Source organism: Nicotiana tabacum, chromosome 24 (assembly GCF_000715075.1).
Source record: "Nicotiana tabacum cultivar K326 chromosome 24, ASM71507v2, whole genome shotgun sequence".
Taxonomy (NCBI): domain Eukaryota; kingdom Viridiplantae; phylum Streptophyta; class Magnoliopsida; order Solanales; family Solanaceae; genus Nicotiana; species Nicotiana tabacum.
In genome coordinates this window covers 77,819,298-77,844,690 of record NC_134103.1, presented here as the reverse complement: position 1 = coordinate 77,844,690, position 25,393 = coordinate 77,819,298, and the positions used below count along the sequence as shown (strand labels likewise).

At 33.5% G+C, this 25,393-nt stretch overlaps 2 protein-coding genes and 1 long non-coding RNA gene across 4 annotated transcripts; 1 reads left to right on the top strand and 2 right to left on the bottom strand.

Annotated features, from left to right (window-relative positions):
- Nucleotides 1-509: 509 nt before the first annotated feature.
- Nucleotides 510-2,160, bottom strand: LOC107809853 (acyltransferase Pun1-like). The gene has a single exon (XM_016634547.2). The coding sequence runs from the start codon at nucleotides 2,070-2,072 to the stop codon at nucleotides 771-773; it is 1,302 nt and encodes a 433-aa protein (XP_016490033.2). The 5' UTR covers nucleotides 2,073-2,160; the 3' UTR covers nucleotides 510-770.
- A 6,981-nt stretch (nucleotides 2,161-9,141) lies between these two features.
- On the bottom strand, nucleotides 9,142-9,543 carry LOC142178243 (secreted RxLR effector protein 161-like). The gene has a single exon (XM_075247567.1). It carries the CDS (start codon nucleotides 9,541-9,543, stop codon nucleotides 9,142-9,144), a length of 402 nt encoding a protein of 133 aa, XP_075103668.1.
- Nucleotides 9,544-15,242: 5,699 nt separating this feature from the next.
- LOC142178434 (uncharacterized) lies at nucleotides 15,243-21,548 on the top strand. Of its 2 annotated transcripts, none has more exons than XR_012706567.1 (4): nucleotides 15,243-15,402; nucleotides 17,653-17,749; nucleotides 20,231-20,297; nucleotides 21,259-21,548. It is a non-coding gene; the product is annotated as an uncharacterized LOC142178434 (long non-coding RNA). The 2 variants fall into 2 exon arrangements; XR_012706568.1 differs by having other exon boundaries at nucleotides 15,258-15,402; nucleotides 15,918-17,749.
- The last annotated feature ends 3,845 nt before the right edge of the window (nucleotides 21,549-25,393 follow it).

The following is a 25,393-nucleotide window of genomic DNA, read 5'->3' as shown; positions in this document are numbered from 1 at the left end:
CATCACTTGTAGTCCAATTAAATGGGTTAGCCCAATAAATTTGGACTTATTTATTTAATCTATACATATTGAACTTAATCAATCCAATTATCTTAGGACGCAATATTTATTTGGTGTAGTATATAATTCAATTATTTATTGAATTTGATTCAATAAATTTTATATTCCTGCGCTTTCTTTGCCCATCAAATTGTATAAACCATCCATTTTAAACAAAAATAGGGGTAAGAGATTGCTTGTAAAGTTAGAATACGCAATTGACTTTTCGAGACAAATTAAGGGGATAATTTACGTATTTTTTACGCGAAACGTGTATAGAAAAGTTACCATTTGCAAATGAATATGTATCTTCAAATATGTTAAAAGAGCATATATTTTTAAAAACTAAGGGCAACCGACAGCGAATACCAATGTGATTAAACAAAAGAACATAAAAGAATAAAAGGAAAGGAAAGGAAAAGTAGAAAATATTTTGTGGAGGACAGTTCACGCCAGTAGAAGGAAGGAAATGTTAGAAACTCAATACATTTTGCATTGCACGCGGATAAGTTTTTTCAATTAAAAAAATGATAATTCTATCGTCTTAAAGATTTATTCATACATTGAAGAACAATACGCAACATTCCTATAGCCTCGGAGACAACTCTACAGCAAACTAAAGTGGGATCTAGCCGAGCTGTAGTGGGATGAATGAGATCCTCCGCAAACTTCAAAACTTCAAACTTTAACCGTCGCTACTCCGAATTAATCCGAAGATACTAAGATCCTCTCTAAAAAGTTGGAACTGCTGCAGCAAATTCAAGAAGCTCCTTCTCCTTTTCAAAGACAGACATTACTTTTGCACTTAGTGAAACAAATGCATCTACTCCACTTAGGTTACCAACCAAGAAAACTACCTTATTATGTAAACCGTTTGCTATGTTCACTTTTGCAGGTTTCCCCCAACCAAAATCAATTTCATGTACTGGAAATTTCACTAAGCTACTAAAATTGCACATATTATTTTGAACTTTTAAGAAATTTTTCTCTTCTGTTGCTAGTTCCAGAAACTTCTTAAGAAATAGATTATCTTCAACATTATCTCGATCACAAACTCGTTGCTTTTCCTTTCTCATTTCTGTAACTATATTTGCTAATGTCATGTACTTCTCAGCGGCTATAGATATATAAGTGGACGTCAGAATGTTTCCAATACTATTTGGTGGCAAATCTATTTGATGTCGCAAGTCAAAAGATTGCGACATGATCCATGGTTGAAATGATTTACCGGAGTTAACTACTTTCACTGCAGCAACAATACACTTAAATATAAGTGCACTGACAACTTCATTGCGTGTCGGATTTTGAACGTTTGATGTAGCAGCTATTAATGCCTTGAGTTTGTTAAGTTTCTGGATTGGAAAAATGAACTTTCTTTGAATGCAATCTTCTTTGTTTGATGTACAAACAGGAGATAAAAAAGGGGTACCAGTAATAGGTGGAGGGAAGATGGATTCTTGGACATATTGTAAAACGGGTTTTGGCCCATTGGGCTCACGGGTTATCTTGGCCCAATCATGAAAAAGATTGTAACTACTATGTCCATCTCCAACTTTGTGAGATATACACAAGCTAATAGCAATTCCTCCACAATTGAAGTAACTAAGTTGAGCAACAACTAAACCACGGTTAGTACAATTTGACCAAGGTAAATCTTGTGGAAATACCATCTCTTCAATAACATTATTATGTTTTTGAAGTGCTTGAGATATAGGGATATTAATTTCGACACGTAAAAAATCAGCACCGACATCGTTACAATCGACGATAGTATTATCCTTAAGTCTTCCAGCGTATGGATAATATGATACAAGTAATTTAGATAATGAATTTTCAAGAAGATGAGATATTTGAGTTGGATTAATTGAAACAGAATCAAGTTGTTTTTTGGTGTAGAAAAAGGCAAAGGGAATGTAAATATTGCTGAAGGCTTGATCAAGAAGAGAGAGTTTGTGCCATCTTTGAGTAGAAGGAGTTGGAGAGGAGGGTTTAATGAGTTTTTCTGAAAGTATAGTAGAAGATGGCATCTTCATATTTCTTTGTGTTTTTGACACTTTGATCAATTTGGTTTTGATTAGTGAGAAAGGAATGTGTTTTGCTACAAAATTATGTTACTGATATCTTACGCTTATATAGGCTGCAATATTTATAGGAAAATAAAAAATAAAAAATAAAAGCAATGTGGGCAAGAGAAGGGGTTATTCTACTTTAAGTCTACCTTAGGCATATTTTGTTGAATATCAACAGCCACATGAAAGCATTGGTTTCATTTACTTTTTCCGTTGTTCACATAAATATCTTCAAATATGAACTAAGGCCCCTCCCAAACAAAATAATGTAAACATACTGTAATACACCTAATATACCTCAAATATTATCGAAGTAGTGTTAAACTCGGAAAATTAGAACGTTAAGTACGTGGAGAAAAATATTTTTCTTTCCTAAATAGAAAAGTTTTACCTAACACGATACATGTGCTCTTATAAAATTAAGTTGACAATCCCTCAATATTTTCTTTCCCAAACAACTACCAAGAGAAAGTGCGGTAAATTCAGTGGCGAAACCAGAAATTTTCTCAAGGGTGTTCAAACTTAAGAAAAATAAAAAAAAATCCTGATAAAAGGTGTTAAGTTATTATGTACCGCTAAAACCTCATATCTTATCTATATATGTAATGTAATTTTTCGGCAAAGAGTGATCAATTGGCCACCCTTTAACACATGTAGCTTCGCTCATGGAGGTAATATTAATTCATTAAGTTTTCATATTCAATAATTAAGTATTCATTATTGAATACTATATATATTACTCCTATGGTTTTCATTTACTTGTCACATTTCCCTTTGCGAGAGTTAATTTGCCTAGTTTTTGAAGCTAAATACGATTACATTATCTTAATATTTTAAAACTAAAATTTAAATATTCAAAAATTATACAAAAATATTATAATTTGCAATTCTTCACATATTAATATGGTGAAAACATACATATTAAAGTACTGATCAAATTTCACGTAATTTGACTCTAGTAATAACTAAATGGGAACCGAGAGAGTAAAACTTTTGAGTAGTGTTAGCGTTATAAAGTAATGCTACTTAATTAACATGCATTCTAGAAGCACTTAAGAATTAGGAAGGACCTACCGCCGCCACACTAAGCTTATGCCTAGAAGAATATTTTCATGTGGTAGCCCTTAAATTCAGTTCAGTAAGTCAATGACAAATCTAAACCAAAATCAACTTTAGACTAACCTAGTCAATGATTTATACTGCTGCTAAAGATATGAAATAGGGGCATGAATGATAATGATTTTTCCATAAAATTTGGGAGAAAAAGAAGGAATTCATGTTAGGCAACGTGAGGAGAGAGATCGAAGCAAACCATATTAAATTCTTTTATAGTTAATGACTTAATTGATCAAATTTATATGTCAATGCAACTTTCTACTCCCTCAATCTTAAATTATCCGTCATATTTATCTTTTACACGACCCTTAGAAATATTAATTAGAAGGTTTTTTTTGACTATTTTATTCTTATTTATATCTTAAAATATAATCTATCTTCATTGAATATTTATTCTATTTATGTGTCATCCACATTTTCAAGAACAATTACTACTAAAGGTAAATGAGAAAAAAATAATTAATTTTATTTTGAACTTTTAAAATGACAAATAATTTGAGACGTATATTTTTAGAAAATGAAGAGATCTTGTACGGAAGCGAGCCAAATCTCAGGATTATATTTAAGATTTTCATAATCTAACACAAGCATCTATAAATACATTAACAATAATAAAAATATTTAATATAAATAAATTAGTTATAATAGAGATGGATTCTGGAAATGGTCACCCTAGAAAGAAAATAGGAGAAGTAACAAACAAGTCAAATATTCTAGAAGCCAAGTACACTGCTATAACATTTTTAGGGCCTACACATTTGTTGAACCAAATGGGGGAGGGAGAGTAGGAGTTATGGGTTCGGCCGAACCCAGTGGTATTTGTGCAAATTATGTATTTGTCTTAAAAAATTCATTGAATATTATAAATTATTAGTGTAATTTAGTACCTAATAACTTAAAGAATTTAAAATTTCGAACCCATAAGCTTTAAATTCTGGCTCCGTCTCTAGAACCAATGGCTAAAAATTTACCAGCAATCAAGAGACACACATAAACCGCCTTAAACCCCACCACCAAAATCCCCTCTTCACATCAAAGCTTTATCTTCTAACTCTCTCCATTCAATTTTGAAGGATTGGCAAGGTCAAAGATATACTAGTAAAGTTTCGTGTCAGAGATTAATCACCAGTTACAAATCGAGAGTTCTGCATTAATATTTAAGTGCGGAATCGATCTATAACTTATACTATAAATATAGATTTTATGATATGGTATGTGAAGGTTTTTGGACGTACAAGTTCAATGCCTACAAATCATACGTGCCAATATATATTGGATTTTCAAAAGGGGTAGGAATGTTTGCTATTATATCTCTAGTTGAAACTGTACGATATTACGGTGAGACGACATATGCCCTCCTGATCAGATATCATTCAGGAGGATGATAAGATATCATGATATATATGTTTGACCTAAAAATACGAATCTTGGTTTAAATAATTAAATTTATGTGATTAGGGGTTAAACTTAGTTAACAATAATATCTTTAGATGAAACTTTCAAGGATGCAATAAATAATAGATGGGTTGGGTCAGATAGTGATGACAATATGCAATAATTATCCCAAATAAGCATGAGCAATAATATAGCATTATTCAATAGCAATGAATAACAATAAATATTATTTAAGTAAAGAGGAGGAATGATTCACCCAATAAATGACGAAATAGATGGTTGTTCCTCCTAACAATGATGTATGACAAACAAATCTTTGAATATTCGAGTTATTCTCGGATCTGATAGAAAAATATGGAATAGTATAGATAAGAATCTTAGTGAAAATGTGATGTCTGTATCTTAGCAAGAGAAAGACAGAAAGAGAGAAAGAGAATCTTTTTGTCAAAGTATTTTCTGACAAATAAATATCACATGTCTTTATCATTATCTCTCTTTTCTATTTATATGGGACATGTTTCTATGAAACCATAATAGTGCAAGCGTAGGGAATATCCAATAAAATATTCCCATTCAACATCCTAGATTGAAAACTAGCCGTTACAACTCTATCAACGGTGCTCGACCTCGATTATTATTGACATTTCGACCACAGTTCTCGTCGACTCTTCGACTACGGATCTTGCTGCTTCTTAGCCCATCTCGACTAACAACAACTCGAAAATTCCTTATTTAGTATTATCTTATCTTAAATATTCTAAGTACAGATTTTTACGCATACAATATACAAGAAGAAACCATGTTGGAGTCTTGAGGAAGCTCCCTAAAGTTAAAAATATACGGACAACATTAGATTCCAAAAAATAATTGTTAAATAATTTATCATGTGTTAATTACTATTTTGGAAATATACTGATATACATTAGAAATATAATTTTAATATGGTAGAATAGCTTAAATGACACTTTGTCATGCCGGTCCCCAAACTTATCCTTTTGCCAATTAAACACTTACACTCGTTCAAAACTAATTTTTTAAATCATTCTGACCATTGACCGAGCTTATGTGGCATTGACATAGCGGAGGTGGACAAATTATGTATAACACATGCGTGTAAAGAGAGTGATACTAATGATTTTGATTAAAAATGAATTAAACTAAAAAAAAGTAAAGTTAATAAGTTAATCGAAATTACCACCCTCCCCTTCCCAATTTTCTTAAATTTCTCAGTTTCTCCCAACTTTCTTCTCGCCCCCAATCCCTCTTTCCCCCTCCACACTACTGTAAACAATGGATGAACCTTCAAAATCACAAAATCAGGCAGAAATATACTATTTTTCTCTATTTCTTTAACAAAATAATCTTTTACATTTCTTATTTCTTTTTCTGTTTAATCAAAACCCAACTGATTAGGGGTCCGGCGAGTTTCGTTCCTCCTATGACGCTGCTCCGGTGTCCTACCCGTAGTAGTAGCGTCACTAATTCTGACGACTCTTTAGGTTGACGAACAGATCTGTTTTGGTTATTGTTACCGTGTTTCGCTATTTGGAACTGATCACGCCGGAATAATTTGTCAAGTGGCCCTGATTGTTGGTATTTGTACACTTTTCGGCAAAACTCATATTCTCGGGCGAACATCTTCTTGGCTTTGTCTTGTTACTGTTTTTCCATTGCACTTATTTTGGTTAGGCTGGCTGAAATAACTTGGTGAATCAAGGTTACAATTCGCTGCTAATGAGTCCGAATCTTTGGGCGTTCATTACCCCAACGACTACTGATTTTTTGCTTAGTGTTCTTGCATATCTGGAGTTTTGCTTTTTGTTGAAAATTTGCAGCACTTTTGTGCGCCTGCACGCTTCGTTGTTACTGTCTCCCTTAGGAAATCTTCTGTTGTTGGGTGGGATTTTGAAAGGACGATCTTTGCTGGTAGTTAGGAAATAGTTTACGGTGGTCAGATAAAGAAAGAGGTTGTAATGGTGGCTATGAGGTTGTTTGTTGTGGCATTTTGGATTTTTCTTCAATTTTTTTTTTAAAATACTATCTGAGAAAATAAACAATGACGTGGAATAATCAATAAAGTGTAAAATGACAGAAAATATTAGGTTTGGGTGGCCAGTCCTATTTTTCAATAGTTTATTTTTTTGTGTGGCACTAGTAATGACGTGGCGTCCTACATGTATGAGATTGTATTACACGCACTGGTAGCCTTCTGTCATAAGCGTTTATTATATATGATTTGAACAAGTGTAAGTGTTCAATTAACAAAATGATAAGTTTGGGGACCGGCATGACAAAGTGACACAAGTATAAGTGCTATTTAGACTATTCTGCCTTTTAATATTAAAGAACATGTTTTTTTAAAATACTTATCTCACCTTTTAATGGGAGCTCGATGAGATTTACTAGGTGTTTTGTACTCACCACACTTATCTTTGTGACAATATAATATATATGAGTAGTTGAAAGAAGTCTTTCTTTCCCTCTGCTTTTGAAAGAAAATAAATTCTTTTCACACTAATAAAAGGAAACTCCGTACAGACATCATATGAGATGAGAACTTTAATTGATTTTGCAGCTCTTTAGAAATTTATTTCTAGTTTTATGATTCAACTTTTTTTTTTTTTTTTTTTTTTTTTTTTATGAGAGATTTATTTTTACACGTAAAAATTTTATTTTTTTACACATAAGAGATCTAAAAATATCACTTTCTTAATTTTAAAATTATAAAGGGGCATAATGTATAAATAACATAGAAGGTTACCTACGTGGGGACAAATAATTTCTTTCCTCACTAAGAAAGTTATACTAGACTTGCACGATACATGTGCTCTTCTAAAATTAGGTCGACAACCATTTATATGTACTCATTGTTGATAATATAACAATAATGAGTAATTGTTGTTATTATAAAGTAATGCTGCTTAATTAACATGCTCTTTTGGTTTAACTGGGAATAGACAAGGATATTTGATAAGCTATTTCATATTATATACATGTGATAGTTAATACCATCATTTTTATATAAAATGTATGCCCGGACTTGATAATACTAATAACCAAATATGAAATAAATATAATTTTAAATTATTTCTGAAATTAATACTCTTATTCCGGTAGCCAAACGACCCGAAAGTAATTTCCTTGAAATTAAGAAGTCATAGGCTTTAGACCTACCACCGCCAAACTAAAGCTTAATGGCCAGAACCTATATTGCTGGACTCACTCTAGAAAGGAGAAACAAAGAGTAGTAAGAAACAAGACAACTACTCTAGAAAATAGAAACAAAGTAAGAAACAAGTCAAATACTCTAGAAGTCCAAGTACACCGCAATAACATATTTAGGGCCTACACATTGTTTAATCAATGACTAAAAATTTACAAGCAATCAAGAAACACATTGCACGCTGAAAGATATACTAGTAAAATTCTCTGTCGGAGATTGACAATCAGTAGAATATCTTAGTCATTATTTAGATGTGAAATCGAGGTATGTGGAGATGCTAAAAGTAATTTCCCTTAAATGATGTATGTATTAAGTGTAAACATAAACTTTAATTCATATCAGAATCTTGATCATCATAATCTTAAATATAATCGATACAGAAAACATAATTGAAGCGGAAGTCATTATCACGAAACGAAAGCGTTAATTGGAATTGGTTTCTTGCCCCACTTTAGTTACCGCGGCCTTTAGTGATGGAAAAGAAGAATAAAATACGGTAACCCTAATGGGTAGAGAGATGATCAATTTATAGAGTAATTGACTTAATCTTGTACGTCCATCAAGTAACCGATCGGACGGACGAGATTTGTCTTTCATTAAATATTAATTATGGCACTTAAGTTTATTAAGTCAAAAAAAAATTAGAAAAAATCTAACATTCTCCACGTGGCCCAATAATCACATAAGATTAATATTTAATAACATACTTTATTAGTTGTGCATAAACAAATCTTTTCTATAATGTACACCATGCATGCCATAATACGACAAACTGCTAAATGTGAGTTATAGCGATTATACATATATTTTTGCCTATATACTCCCTTCCATATACTACAACATTAGCAACTCATCATATTAGGTCCATAAGCTATAAAATATTATGGTCCACAATAATGTCTCATTAAAACTTATCCTGTAATATCTCAAAATAATAATGTATACACCATTACGAGACACAAGAAATCATTATTGTATATCAGAAACATATAAATGAGCTCAGAGTGTCAAAACATCATACATACAACCAAGACCCATTCTATGTACATGTTCTTTAAATATCTTTGGCTGTAAACTTTTCGTTAACGGATCTACAATCATGAGATCAGTTCTAATATGCTCAAGTGACACTCTTTGTTTATGAACTTCCTCCTTGACGGTAAAGTACTTTAATTCAATATGTTTGGCACATTTGAAATACTTATCATTCTTGGAGAAGAATACTGCTGCAGAATTATCACAATATATTTTCAGCGGCTTGGTAATGGTGTCGACAACCCCAAGTCCTTTAATAAAGTTTCACAACAATAATGCATGAATTGTGGCTTCAAAACATGCCATAAATTCTGCTTCCATCGTGGATGTAGCAATGACACACTGTTTGGCACTCTTCCACGATATTGTTCTTTCAGCTAATAGGAACAAATAACCAAACGTGGACTTTCTAATGTCAATACATCTAGCGAAATCTGAATCCGAGTATCCAATGACTTCCAAATGCTTGGATCTCCTATACATGAGCATGTAATCCTTCGTTCTTTTCAGGTACCTCAAGACTTTCTTTACAGCTTTCTCGTGATCAATTCCTGGATTACTCTGATATCTTTCTAGTATTCCGACTGCAAAACTAGTATCCGATCTTGTGCAAGTCTGAGCATACGTCAGACTACCAACAATAGAAGAGTAAGGAATTGATTCCATTTCCTTTCATTCTAAATCATTCTTAGAGCATTGCATGATACTAAATTTTCCCCCTTTTTGAATTTGAACAATTCCTGCTGAACAATTATTCATGTTAAATCTTTCTAGAACTCTTTCGATATACACTTTCTGAGACAGTCCCAATAATGCTTGTGATCTATCACGGAATATATCTATTCATATCACATAGGATGTCTCTCCCATATCTTTCATTTTAAAATTCTTAGAGAGAAAATCTTTAGTCTCACGCAATATGCCTAAATCATTAGCAGCAAGTAGAATATCATCAACATATAGGATTAAAAATATAAACTTGCTCCCACTAATCTTTTGGTATATACATAGGTCAACAGTATTTTTCACAAATTCAAAATATGTTATAGTATCATTAAACTTTATATACTATTGTCGTGAGGCTTGTTTGAGTCCATATATTAACTTCTTCATTTTACACACCATTTGACCTTTTCCTTCAGTTTCGAAACCCTCTGGTTGGTCCATATAAACTTTTTCCTTGAGGTCTCTATTAAGAAAGACAGTTTTCACACCCATTTGGTATAACTCTAAATCATAATGAGCCACTAAAGCCATAATAATTCTTAACGAGTTTTTGTTTGAGATCGGTGAAAAGGTCTATTTATAATCAATGCCTCCTTTCTTAGTATAACCCTTGGCAATAAGTCTAGCTTTATATCATTCAATATTGCCATTTGAATTGAGTTTGGTCTTAAAGACCCATCTACACCCGATTCTTTTAGAACTTTATGGCAATTCAATGAGATCCCAGACTTTATTGTATTCCATGAATTTTAACTCTTTCTTCATGGCATCAATCCATTTTTCAAACTCATTACTTTATATGGCTTGTGAAAATAAAACAGGATCCTTATTAAGACCAATGTCAAAATCAACGCTTGCAAATAAACTATGTACTCATCTGAAATAGCCGATTTTCTTATGCGTTGAGATTTTCTTAATGGCATTTCTTGTGGTTCATTTGTGTCAGATATTTGTGAGTTATTTTCTTCATGAAGTATTTCATACAAATGCTGCTCGCGTTGTCAAAGTGTTCTTAACAACTAGAATATTATTTGGTATTTGTGTGGAAGCAGGCACATTCGTGGGTAATGGAACATTGAACCTCACCTCTTTTATTTTCATACTTTATTTTTCAACACTCCCACTAACTTCACCATTCTCAATGAATCTTGCATTATCAGTTTCAACAATTCTCGAACTATGGTTTGGACAGTAAAACACATACCCTTTAGATTTTTCTGGGTAACCAATAAAGTAACCACTTACTGTTCGAGAATCTAATTTCTTTTCTTGTGGATTATAAACTCTAGCTTTCGCTGGGCAACCCTAAACATACAGGTGCCTTAAAATAGGTTTCCTTCCCGTCCACAATTCAAAAGGAGTCTTTGGAACTGCCTTACTAAGAAACTTGTTTTATAAATATACATCGATTTTAAGAGCATACATCCATAATGATTTGGGTAATAAAGAATTACTCATCATACTCCTAACCATATCCATAAGTGTTCGATTACGCCTTTCTGCAATACCATTTTGTTGAGGTGTTCTTGACATAGTATATTGTGCACATATGTCACGTTCTTCGAGGACTTTGCAAATGAACCTGGACATTGTCCTGATTTATTATATTTTTCATAATATTCACCATCTCTATCTGACCTAATAATTTTCACTGTTTTATCTAATTACCTTTCAACCTCATTAACAAACACTTTGAGAGCATATGTTGCTTGAGATTTTTCTTTCAGTAAATAGATGTATCCATAACATGAAAAGTTATCGATAAAAATGATAAAATATTTTTCTCCACCGAAAGATGAAACATCAAAGGGTCCACAAATATCGGTGTATATAATTTCAAGAAGTTGGGTGCTTCTTGTGGCACCTTTCTTACTATGCTTGGTTTGCTTTCCCTTAATACAATCCAAACATGTATTAAGATCAGTAAAATTTAGAAAATTTAGATTCGGAATAATCTCATTCTTTACTTATCTTTCTAACATTTTTTTGGATATATGACTCAAACGCCTATACCACAAGTAAGCAGAACTTCCATCTAGTGAACTACGTTTAATTCCAACGTTATGTTGAACAGTAAGAAGGGATTCAGAAAAACCAACATCGAGTTTAAATTTATATAAACTATCACTAAGAATACCAGGACCATAAAAATAACATCCTTATATAAATAAAAACATCCATTTTCAAACTTTAAATCAAATCCAGAAACATCAAGTCTTGAAAGAGAAATCAAATTCCTAGAAACTGAAGGTACATAAAGAGTCTGTAATTGATCAAGGTGACGTCCAGTCTCCATGATCAAACGATAAGTCCATATGCCTTCAATTGGATGCTTCATACGATTTTCCTTGAACAAGAAATCCTTATTTGGATTTGTAGTTTGGATCGTAAGGAATCCCTGCAACGTAGTAGATACATGAGCAGTTGCACAAGACTCAAGCCACCAAGTATTATTAGAAACTTCTACTAAATTTGATTCGAAACATACAAAAGCACTAATTGTACCTTTCTTTTCGAATCAAGCTTTACGTTTCAGGTAATCTTTCTGATATTGTCCTTCCTTGTTACAGAAACGACACGCATCTGCCTTATGTTCCTTCTTAGCATCATGTAGAGCTTTAGGAGATGCTTTCTTCTTCTTGAACTTGTTGGCCTTCACTTTAAGTCCTTTACCAGCTCCTTGACCCATAGGTTAACTAAATGACTCCCTTATTTCTTACGTCTTGACTCCTCATGAGTAAGCATACTGGACAATTCACTAACATTTCACTTATCCTTAATAGTGTTATAGTTAATTTGAAAAGGTATACTCAGGAGGCAACAGATTCAGAATAAACTGAACCAAGAAGGAGTCATCCGCTTTTATCCCCAAGGCCTGAAGTCTTGCTGCAATGTTAGTCATCTCGATGATATGTGTTTGCATACGACGCAACCCATCAAACTTCATGATTGTGAGTTCAGCCATTAATGTACCAGCGAGAGACTTATCTGCAGAACAAAAATGTTCTTTCACAAACTTCAAGTATTCCCTGGCACTTTCTGTCTGTGGAATAATACTCTTAATATTGTTGGCAATAGTCATTCGCATAAACATAAGGCTCAGCATGTTGGAGCATTTTCATGCTTTATATAAAGACTTCTCATCCGCACTGGACTTGTTCATGCCATTCAGAGAAGTTCAATCCATTGAACACAGTAACAGACGAAGCATTCGAATGAAGAGGAATAGCTGCAAAATAGATAATACATGCTCACAAATCAATATGGATTCAAATAAAAAATAAAAGTATATCACAATTCTCCTTTGGGTAAATACTACGATACACTATTATAATTTAAATGCCATTTAATCTTTAATAGGTAATTAAATATTTTAACCAAATATATATGCCATCTTTAGACAGAAAATATATATTTGACTAAAGAAAGTTAATTTTACCTCATCATATTCACTATTCATAGAATAATTGATTCACCTTTGGGTAAATAGTTAAGTTCTAGCAATAGTGAAAGTTAGTTTATCCATTTATTTTCAATAATAGGCATTTCATTAATTTTATGGATAAACTATAATTTTATGTATGCATAATTTTATAAACATACTAGTTTGGCCACTTTGGTGACTAACAAACTATACAAACAAAAATGTATTTTGATAAAATAAATATCAAAATATTTTATGCATGTGAATATTTTAAATAATCTAGTTTGATCACTTTGGTGACTAGCAAACTATATAACTTTAAAAACATACATAAAATAAATAATCGATGGCCCTGATATTAAAATAGTAGCCTAAAGAAACAAACATAATTTCGGTAAAAATTTACCCGCACCCGGTATTTAAACCAATCCAATAACAATATGACACTTGTCACTTAATCTAATTACAACTATTAGTGCTTAATCATAGTTAACTTTCATTTGTTTTGCACATAATCTTAATTAATAATTAAATATACCTAATAATCTAGCTAGCTATTCCGAATGTGTTTCTTTGTTCTTCAACTGGATAATGCTTTTGAAATTCTAGATTAGCAAAACGATAAAAATTATTTGCATATATAAACACTTAAATTGATCATCTCTTTTTTATTTCTTCTTCTCACCGAACTTAAACAATTAGGTAAAGTAAATTAAATTAAACGAATATACTCCTAACCTTACAGTGGCCGATCAAATGGTGTTTTTATGTGTAATAATGGTTAGTCAATATTAATAAGAGCTCTATTTCTAAGGATTAAGAACTTTCAAGTTTATGATTTTCGTAGTCTTGTATTTATTCCTATAATTATTGTAGAAGAAGACAAGATTTTGCCGAGGTATTTAACAAAGAAACAGGATTAGAACTTAGATTAAGTTAGGGGAAGGATGAAGACTATGAATCTCTAGAGTCACTTCAGTAGATAATACAAGATGCAGGCTGCAGCAAGAATGCAAAGAGGATGATTGCGGGAAAATAAAACAAAGAAAGCGACGACAACCCTAGAAATATGTAACGTTAGTTATTATATAATTCCACTAGTCTCTTTTAAATATTTTATTTATTAAAAAGTAAAATTCCTAAAAGACCTGAGTTTATCTCCTATAGTTAATTTAACTATATAGGAGAATATGCCTACAACAACAATTTTTAGCAACGGTTCTGTAACCGTTGCTATATAAGTCTATTGCAACGGTTAAAGTCGTTCCCTAAGCCTCTAAGACCTGCTGAGACAGTTCTGAAGCAAACCGTTACATTAGTACAATAACCGTTGCGACAGATGATACTTTGGCGACGGTTTTCATAACTGTTGCCATAGTGTCGTCTATCGCAGCGGCCATGTGAAAAAAAAGGCTGTGGGGATTAGGGGTGGACGTTCGGTATTTCGGTACGGTATTTAATAATTACGGTTCGGTATTTCGGTATTCGGTATATCAATTATGCATACCAAAGTAGTTCGGTACGGTTCGGTATTTTTTTATTTGGTTCAGTACGATTTCGGTATGGTTTCGGTATTATATCAAAGTCTTTCAAATCTCCCAAGATTATGCTATGCCTAATTGCCTATTGCCTAACGTCTCTTATGACTTCTGCTGAGAATTCAACCACTCAAAGGCAAACTCAAAGTCATTTTTTCAAGAATAATTAGTTCGATGATACTGTTTTGATTGCCAAATCAGAGAAGAGAAATGGAATTGATGGTGTATATTTCCCCAAAACAGTGATTCTTTAAATGTTCAAACTACTGCCCGTAAGTCTCTAAGCCTAAGGAGGCTGCTAGGCCCGCTAAGGGATTAGGGAATTAGGATTTAAGGGGCTTGGGGTATTGGGCTTAGGCTTATTGGGCTGGAAAATAGAAATATAGGTGGGCTTGGACTTAAATATTTTGGTATTTCGGTATTTCGGTATACCGAAATATCAAAAACTCAATACCGAATACCGTATCGAAATACCGAAATACCGAAATTTCTGTACCGAAGCATACCGAAATATCGAAAAACTGAAACCGAAATATCAAATTAATTCGGTTCGGTTCGAAATTCGTTTTTTCGGATTTTATGCCCACCCTAAATGGGGATGTTTGTTTGTTTCCCACCTTGGTCTCCCGCTCCTAAGTTTGCTAAGCCCCGGCCCATAACCTTTTCTTAGTAAATTTTTAATTCTTTTCTTTTTATCTCACTTTGTAGACATATCAAACCCTTAAGCCCTAAAAACTCTCACAAATATCGACATGCTCCTTTCTCCAGTGAAAGCTCTTCCTCAGGCATAGGAATGCACAATCTGTTGTTTGTTTCTCCTTCCTCTTTTCTTCTTTGGTATTTTACTGTAAATCTGTTATTCTTCTTAGGGATTATGCATTTCCATTTTTTTTTCTTTGTATTATATCAATTTTTGATTTCTAGTTTGAAAAAATGAGGGTTGAGTTCTTCGTGGGTTTACTAGTTTGAAAAAACAAAAGTTAGTTTGTGGATTTTGATTTCGTGTTAGAAACTTTCAGATTTTCCAGAAAGAAACTTTCAAGTTGTGGTAACCGGAACTTTATCTTTTTCGGCTCCTTCTTTTTCTTTGTCATAGAAGTTAAAACAGATAATATTTTCCTTGTTAATTCTTTCCTTTTTGTTATAATCATCTTAGAGAACAAGTCTAGTTTAAGCTTCGTGAATTTTGGAGGTCACCAACTTCTTAATCTATAGATTTATAATGTAATCTACGTATCAGGATATTACTGAGAAAGATACATTATGTTACCTTTTTTAGTGAGGTTCTTTTTGGAATGAATTTTAATTTTGTAGATGACATTTAGGTGAGTTTGATCTTTCTGTTATTGCAGTATTGGGTATCTCGAGGCTCGAGAAATAACTTTTAGGTGGGGTTTGATATAAAAGATTCTGTAGAAGGTTTTTAGGGCTTTTTGCTATATTATCACGGCTGATTTGATTTTTAGGAATTTTGTAGAAGATTTTATTTATTTTTGATGGTTTGGCTTTCTTTTTTTATCAATTTTGTTTTTGTTTTCTTGATTTTGGGCGTGTGGGATTTTTGTAGGCTTTGTAGGAAAGTGTGGGGTTGTATAGTTATTTTGTAGCTTAATCTGATATTTAAAATAAGAGTTGGTATTCTTCTGCAATCGATCATTTGTGGTGTCTTTGCAATTTGCACACAGATTTGAAGAATTCTATTACACTATTAAACAAATCTCACTATCTGCAACCAATGTTATACCAACAAAATAATTCAAACACAATAATCCGACAAGAAAAAATATTCGACAGTCGTAGCTCATGATTTTCTCATTTGATGTGTTTGGAAGCTTCGAGTATGTTCACCTGTATGTTTCTAGGTACATGTTTGTGAAAGGTATTTTGCTACTCAGATCTCTCCTCTCTAGAAAAAAAATCTAGAGATCTGACTCTCCTAAGTCTCTGTTTGTTTTCTGGCACTTGATCTTCCAATATTCATTTTATTCCGTACATTTAGTAGTACTAGTCTTTATGTATGTGCCTTGTACGTAAATGTTTAGTCAGTTATTTATAGATAAAAGATCAAAAATAAAATTTATTATAAATATATGAAAGAACAAGGAATTAGATTTATGAAAAGTTACATACAAGAAGGAAAAATCATTGAAAAGCAATTGTCTTAGTAAAACTACAACAATCTTTTAAATTGAAAATCAATCATATTATCAACATAATAGTTGAATTCAAAACGAATGAACATCGTATTAAAAGCATGCTTTAAATACAAATCATATCATCAATGTTTGTCTTTTCTGTAAAGTCTTTCGAAACTTATTCGTGAATTTTATTATAATTTTCCTACATTAAACAATTAAGTCATTTGAAGAGGATGCGCATTCAGTAGTCGTGTGTTAGTGAGTCATATTGCTTTCAAAAAATTATGAGTAAGTTTTGTTACACATGCCAAATAATAGATTAAGAAGTAAATGTATTTATGTTAGTTTCTTCGCAGTTCTTTCATAATATTTCTTTTTTGAATCACTCGAGTTTTAATTAATTTGCTCTTTATGTTTGCGGCCGAGATAAATATTTGAATCTAATCTTGTTTGTCCGGTTATAATCCAAGTAGGATTGGTATGACAGACATTGGAATTTTATGTTGTCTGAGAAGAAGTAGGCTACTATCACAAAGACGCAAAAAGATAAAGACCCAAACGAATTTGACCCAAATTCAACTTAGTAGGCTTGGCGTATGTGTAGTTTAAATCGAAAAAGAATTTTAGCCTTAGGTGATTTATAATTATATCCTTAAATTATACAAATATTTAAGGTTATAATAAAGTCAATCAATATATCGGAGATATTTTAGTCGTTCAATATTTAGTACAAATTATTCGTGCTTTTATAATAATATAGATACTTTTGCTTTGAGTTTTTCTGCTGATGTAACCAAATAGCCTATGACACATACGTATAAATATAGACGAGCATAGATGCCTTTTCCTTCAATTTTCGGAATCTAATCTTATTCTTGATTGTGGTATGTAGTTCAATTACCATTCTTTTCAAAAATACAAGTAATAGTTGTGTGAGACTTGACTGCAGAATTAGTGCTTACGTCAAAGAGAAACTACAACATAGTGGTGTAGCTTGTTCGAGACTTTGCACTACTAACATAATGGGATGGGACCTCCCTTGCAAGGTATATCTTTTTCCTTATTGTCACTTTTGCAGCTCATTCTATGAACTGTTACCAATCACTATACGAGCTTTTGAGTCTATATCATGTTTCACTATGTTTACATCACATAAAGTCTAAATATAATCATTTGTGCAATAGCTAAGTATTGAAAGAACTTTGTGCTATTGAAACACAAGAGTTGACTAAAATATTTACTGATGTCTAAACTTATAGTACAACAGCTACCTTTTGTGGTCGTTTAAATGCACTTTTTGATGAAGCTGAACTTTCAATGTATCTACAATTATCTAGGTTAGTTACGATTGATATGTGTGTTTGCTATAAGCTGCCATATGGAAGTAGCATTTTTAGGGGACTACACTTTGTCTGAATGGATTACGAGAAATTTAAGAGATGCAATTTTCAAATTAGTCCTATTGGAATGTGATCATGCTTTTCAGTATAAAGGGGCATCAATATTAGAACATAGATGGTGCATTTTCCAGTACAAAATTAGAAAAGTTTCAGCTTTAAGCATAACTTAGTTGGAAGTCCGACAATCTCTTCAGCTCACTGTCATATTCACTTCATGTGCTGCAAATCCTCCTCTATAGATTAGCTATTTCATTGACTTACAGTCCTAGAGATTTTCTGTTTCCCTACTTTCATCTATTTTTGCTAACTGGTGATTATAAAAATTTATATGTTAAGCTAGAATTTTTTGAAATAGATGTAGATTGTTATTCTTGAAATTTTTAGTCTATAGTCCTTTTTGTAATGAATAAACATATGGTCAGTTGTCAAGCCCTTCTCATTTCAGTAATATATATTATATTTATTTCATTGACCTTCTCATTTCAGTAATATATATTATTCCAGTTCAGTAATATGTTATTGTCTAAATGCTAGAATGATGATGCAATTTGCAATCTAGGTTTGTTTTGATTGTATTGAAGTATTTGGTTTACTGCTTTTGGCTTGTGTATTGTCGCACATGAGTAGGGTCGCACATGAGAGGGCTCTTTGTTTAATTAGATTTTGGAAGTTAACCGACTTATTCTTGACAGAACTGTTTCTTGTAGGAATTGGAATTTTACAATGCCATCCAAGAATTTACTCTGTTAATGTAACGACCCGACCGGTCGTTTTGAATATTATAACACCGTTCCCCCATTTACTGTTCAATTTATGTCTTGTAATTGATTTATGACTTATCGGGTTAGTTGGTTCGGGTCCGGAAGAAATTCGGAATGAAATGAGACACTTAGTCTTATAATTGAAAATTTAAGTTAGAAAAGTGGACCGGATATGGACCTATGTGTAAACGACCTCGGATTTGAATTTTGATGATTTCAATAGTTCTGTATGGTGATTTTGGACTTAGGAGCGTGTTCGGAAAATTTTTTGGAGGTCCGTAGAGGAATTAGGCTTGAAATGCCGAAAGTTGAATTTTTGGGAAGTTTGACCGGGGGGGTTGACTTTTTGATATCAGGGTCGAAATCTGATTCTGAAAATTTTAATAGGTCTGTTATGTCATTTATGACTTGTGTGCAAAATTTGAGGTCAATCGAACGTGATTTGATAGGTTTCGGCGTTATTTGTAGAAATGAAAATTTCAAAGTCCATTAGGCTTGAATCTATGTGTGATTCATGTTTTTAGTGTTGTTGGATGTGATTTGAAGACTCGACTAAGTTCGTATGATATTTTAGGACTTGTTGGGATATTTGGTTGAGGTCTCGAGGGCCTCGGGTGAGTTTCGAATGGTTAACAGATCAAAAATTAAACTACAATAGCTGCTGTAATTTCCTTATGTTGGAAATTTCTTCTGCCAGATCCGAGCCCAGAAATCGAGCCCAGATGTGAGCTCAGATTCGAGCCCAAAAATCGAACCCAGAATCAAGCCACGATCGAGCCAAGGGTCGAGGGCCACGATCGAAGGCAGGATCGAAGACATGATCGAGGGCCAGGGTCGAGGCTAGGATCGAGGGTCAGAATCGAGGCCTAGGATCGAAGACCTCGATCGAAGGCCAAAATCGAAGGCCAAGACCGAGGCAGTCTAGGCAGAATTATAAAGTAGGGACTTCGTCCCATTCATCATTTTTGACAAATTGGAGCTTGATGAGGCGATTTTTGATAGATTTTCAAATTTTTTTTTGAGATAAGTCCCTTGTGATCATTTTTACTCCATAATATTGAATTATCATTGAATAATCCGACTAGATTACATGATTTTGAGGTGTAAATCGGAGATTGGAACTTAGAAATTTGGAAATACGATTTGTAGATTTGAGGGTTGAGTTGAAGTCGGATTTTGGTAAAATTGGTATGGTTAGACTCGTGGTTGAATGGGCTTCCGAATTTTGTAATTTTCGTCGGGTTCCGAGACGTGGGCCCATGTGCGATTTTTGAGCTAAAATTTGGATTTTTATGGAAAATTAGCATTTTCTTATGGAATTAATTCCAATGAATTTTATTGACTGAAATGAATTATTTATGGCTAGATTCGAGGTGTTTGGAGGCCAATTCACGAGGAAAGGACATTGCAGAATAAGAATTTCACGGCTTGAGGTAAGTAACAGTTATAAATCTGGTCCTAAGGGTATGAAACCCCAAAATTTTGTGTCATATGATTATTTTGGAGGTGATGCACATGCTAGTGTCGGGCGTGTGAGCGTGCACCGAGGGGATTGTGACTTAGTCCGTCCCGTGGAAACTGTATAGTTGAATAATTTATTGTTAGCTATATGCTCTCTATGCGTTGAAGAAATTTAACTCTAAATCATGTTAGAAATCATGCTTAGGCTATGTTATAGTACTGTTGGGACCCGCAGAGGCATGTACTTGTTGAATTATTTGCTAATTGCTGTCTTGTACTCAGTCATGATTTTTCTTGCGTATTATACCTCAGTCTTTCTTGATATTTGTTGATACACTATGTTATCTTTGTTTGGGCTGATCTTTGTGATTTCTGAGAGCCCGAGAGACTAGAGAGGTTGAGGACTGAGTAAGGCCGAGGGCCTGTCGGTGAGGTAAGGATATTATGGCACGTGAGTTGTCCGTGCAGGATATTATAGCACGCGAGTTGTCCGTGCAATACGTGAGTCGTCCGTGCCGATTATGGCGCTTGAGCTATAGGAGCTCTTCCGGAGTCTGTACACACCCCCAGTGAGCGCGGGTACCCATTGAGTGTGAGTGCTGAGGGCTGAGAGCCGAGTGGTTGAGTTGTGGTGATGAGTTGAGTGATTGTTGCCTGAGAGGTTGTGCTTGCTTTGCATTTGTTGTTGCACTTGGTTGCTATCTGTCATTATTGTGAAATTTCTGAAAGATTTTATATCCGGATTACATAAAATTGAACTGTATAAAATTGATTTGACTTAAACTGCCGGATTTGAAAGCATGTCTATTCTTTACTGGAAATACTGAAAGTGAACTATAACTGTGTAGCTCGTCATTATCTTTAGTTCCTTAGTTATTATTATTACTAGCTGAGTTGGTTGTACTCATACTACACGTTGCACTTCGTGTGCAGATTCAGGTGTTCCCGGATATTGCGGGTGCTGATCATTTTGCGCAATTGATTTTCAGGAGATTTTGAGGTAGCTGTCGTGTTCCGCAGACCTTATCTCTCCTTCTCTATCTCCTTGTTTACTGTATTTGGTCTCAGACTATTATAGATCGTATTTTCCAGACTTGTACTCAGTGACACCAGATTTTGGGGAGTGTTCATGTCAGTATTTGTGAGATTTTGTATTGTATTAAATTATTGTATTTTCAAACTTAAGAGAAATTGTGGTTTATCGAGATTATCGGCTTGTCTAGTATCGAGATAGGCGTCATCACGACAAGTTGGAATTTTGGGTCATGACAGTTAAGTTTGATTCAAAGTTCATGTCTTAGAAATGTTTCTCTTCTTTTTTTTGCAGTTTGGGTTTTATAAGAAAGTGTGAATTGGTTGGTTCTCTGAATTTGCTTATAGTTCTTACATATTTATGGAGTTGCTATGGAAGTTCGGTGGAAGTCAGTTGGTTTTTGTTGAATAAGAGGAATTTGTAAGTTCTCTCCAGGAAAAATGTTTTGCAATTAGGTCTCCAAAGATGTTTTCCATTTTTTTGCAGTCATTAATATTAGTGAAATAGAAGAATATGTGGTTTTAAAATGTTATTAGCAGTTTGTTTTCTAAGTAGAGTCTAACAACATGGTATCAATGCCAGTAAATTAGTAACTCTAATTAAGTACATTAGCTTGTAAGTCATCTTTAATGATTTCAACTATAATCTTTATAAGGCATAGACACCACTAGTGACAATTGCAACACCAAAACCAACAAAATCACATAATCTGCATATAGGAAACCAAACAATTTAAGGTTAACCCAGTGAAACTATTTAACCAAACCTTTGGCCAGTTGAAAGTTTCTTCTATGGTCAGGGCAGGCATCTTTGAAGGCCAACCAGTTGAAGTAACAAACTTTGGGTGACAGTTTTGTCTTCCATACTAGCTAGTTTCTAAGGCCATAGATCAATCAACATATTGTTGGAGCACATTTTAGCATACCCTGCCTTCATAGAGTAAGTTCCATATTAATTAGTTGGTTGAATGCCACGTGATGTAGAAGAGTTTGTTGATTGTTCATTATTTTTAATTCATGGTCTTACTTGATTGCTGGCTTCTTCTATGTTACAGAGTTGTATGTGATGATGAAGAGTTTCATTTGATTGTTGCCGAAAATTTTAAGAATTTGGAGAGTTGAAAATTTTTTGAGTTATCAAATTGGTTATTCAATTATTTTGTGATTCAATTATTTAAAAAAATTTGTTTAATTATTTCTGATTGTCTTTTGTAGGTGCAACGATTGTGGATGAAAACAGTGACGAAGACCTTACTTGAGTGTTGTTGATCGTTGTTGGACTTTCTATTATCATGTTCAAGGATATTTTAGTTTAGAACTTTTTGGATGCAAACTCATCTATTTTGACTTTTGAATTGTTGATCAAACAATGTATTCATATTTTGTTATTGTATATGGATAATGCTAGTTGGATATTTTAATTTGGCCAAATACATCGGCAGTCCCTTTAACTTGTTTTCACTTTTCACTTTAACACTTATTTTTAAGGTCGTTCCATTTTAACACTCAAACCAGCCCTTTAGTGTGTCACCTAGTCACAAAAAGCTGACATGGCAAGGCAAATATTTCTCACTTTTTTCAGGCGCGTGAAATAGTCCAAAAAATAAATTTCTCTTTTAATTTTCCAAAAAATACTATGTACACAAAGGAGTAATTCTAAGTTATGCCAAGCTTCCGTTTCAAGATCCAAGCTTCTGCTTTAATACATAGGATTTAATATTGATTTTCTCGTTTTTAATATCCAAGCTTCCGCTTCAAGACTTACTCAAAAACAGCCATGACTAAGAGTAGCTTTCTGGCCGAAAACGTTTAGCATTCATATATGAACAAGAATTACTCGAATCGGTACTATTTTTTTTATACCAAAAACTATATGTGGGGATTGTATTTGATGAGAAGAAGCATGTACAACATCTGAAGTTTGCTGAATTGGAGTGCAATTGAAATTAATATTTTGTCGAACAACTTATATACCCAATTTGCCAAATTCTCCATTTTTAAATTCATTGAAGCTGAGTGGATCTAAGCTGAAGAAGAAGAGAAACACTCCCTTGAGATGCAGAAACTGTTCGACATTGGTTTTGTTGTATTTGATTGGCTTGAACACCATCTCCGGCCAAATAAAGCTCGTCGGAGCTTGGAGCTTCATCGGAGTTGCCAACTTTTAAGTTGGAATGATCCAAATTTTAGTGGGGATATAGATTACGACATAGGGAAGAACCCCCCGCGCTTGGATTGGATCGAATTTGTTCAGAACTGGTGTGAAGTTGGAATGCCCAGGTAATTTTTTGCTACAGTTTTTCGCTGTGTCCGACAAGGTTTGTGAAAGAATTTGTTTAATTATTAAAAGGAAAGATGAAAGAATGGTGAAGAAGAGACCAAGGTTTGTACTGAATGATTTTATTGACAGAAGAAGTTGGGGGTGGGGTGGGGTGGGTGGGGTGGGGGGTCAGGAAGAAGATAACGGAGGGTTCTTATTTTTTTTTAATCTTTTTCCTTTGTCCTAAAAGTTTTTTTTAATGTGTCATCCACGTGTCTCCGTTTTATTGGTCATTCTAACGTGTGAATTACATGCATCTATCGTGTTTGGCTGCCTAACATTTTAGTGTCTGGATGACACACTAAAAGGTTGGTTGTAGTGTTTAAATGAAACGACCATAAGAATAAGTATTAAAGTAAAAAGTGAAAACAAGTTAAAGGGGCTGCCGATGTATTTGGCCTTTTAATTTTATTTCGTGGTTTATATAAGTTATGGTGTATAAAATTTCATTGCATAGGAAAATATTCCTCATTTTGCTTCCATAAATATCAAAAATTATAATTATGAATTGTTGCAATATAGAATATAACCATTCCTATAGACGTAGCAAACAATAACACCAACCCCTAATAACCGTTGCAATATGTTGCAATATCCCTTGCAATATGGTACTGATAATTGTTCCAATATATCACAAAAACGTTGCAATATATCATGAAAATTGTTGCAATAGGCTTAAAAGATCGATGGTATAATTATGCCGCAATGGTTTATAACCGTGCCAACATAACATAAAATCGTTCCCATATATGGAGCAATGACAGCAGTTCCATAACCGTTACAATATCTCTCTATGGAGACGGTTTTGAAACCGTTACAAATAACCGTTCCAATTGACCTATTGTAATGCTGAATCACGGAACGTGTCTCAATCCGTCCCATTAGCCCTAGAGGGATGGTTAGTGTATCTATTGTTACGGTTTTGGAAGGGTTCCCATAGATATAATTTCTAGTAGTACTTAATGTAAACACCCGATGCGGATAAGTTTTTTCCCATAATTTCATGACCACAATTATAAAACACAAACATAATGGGATAACTTAGTAACAACATCAATACCTAATATTTCAATCCTAGATGTAGTGGCGTTTATAAAACAGGAACGTGCAACGGCGTATATTCAATATATTCATTCTTCATTGATTATTTATTTAATTAATTTTTTAAATAAATAAACATAAAGCAACCCTGACGGAATCAAGCCGGCTTGGACTTTCTGCTAACACCATCTATTTGGGTTCATCACCGGCTTCTTTAATTTGTAACTACTATTTCAACCAAACATGATTCATTATTCAATTATTTCATTATAACCACAAAATCATAATATTGGCAGCATCCCAGGAAGAAACAAAAGGAGTTATTACTTTGGTGCAGGGATGGCAACGGGGCGGGACGAGTTTGAACCTATGCAGGACGGTACGGGTTTGGGCTTCGCGGGTACGAGTGTGAGGCGGGGCAGGTTTATTTTTTTAAGAAAAAATCTTTGCGGGTTGCGGGGCGGGTGCGGGTCTTTTTTAAAAAAAAGTCACATTCGGGCTGAAAACTAACCACGGTCACTAAGCATGTGTAATGAAACATATTAGTGACTTAATGTAGTGCTTAATTGCACTTGCACCTTCAATGTCGTTGGAAAATGAGGTATTTTGTTGGAAAAAGGCAAAACACAAATAGGTGATTTATATTTATTATCGGTTTGAATTTTGAACTACCAG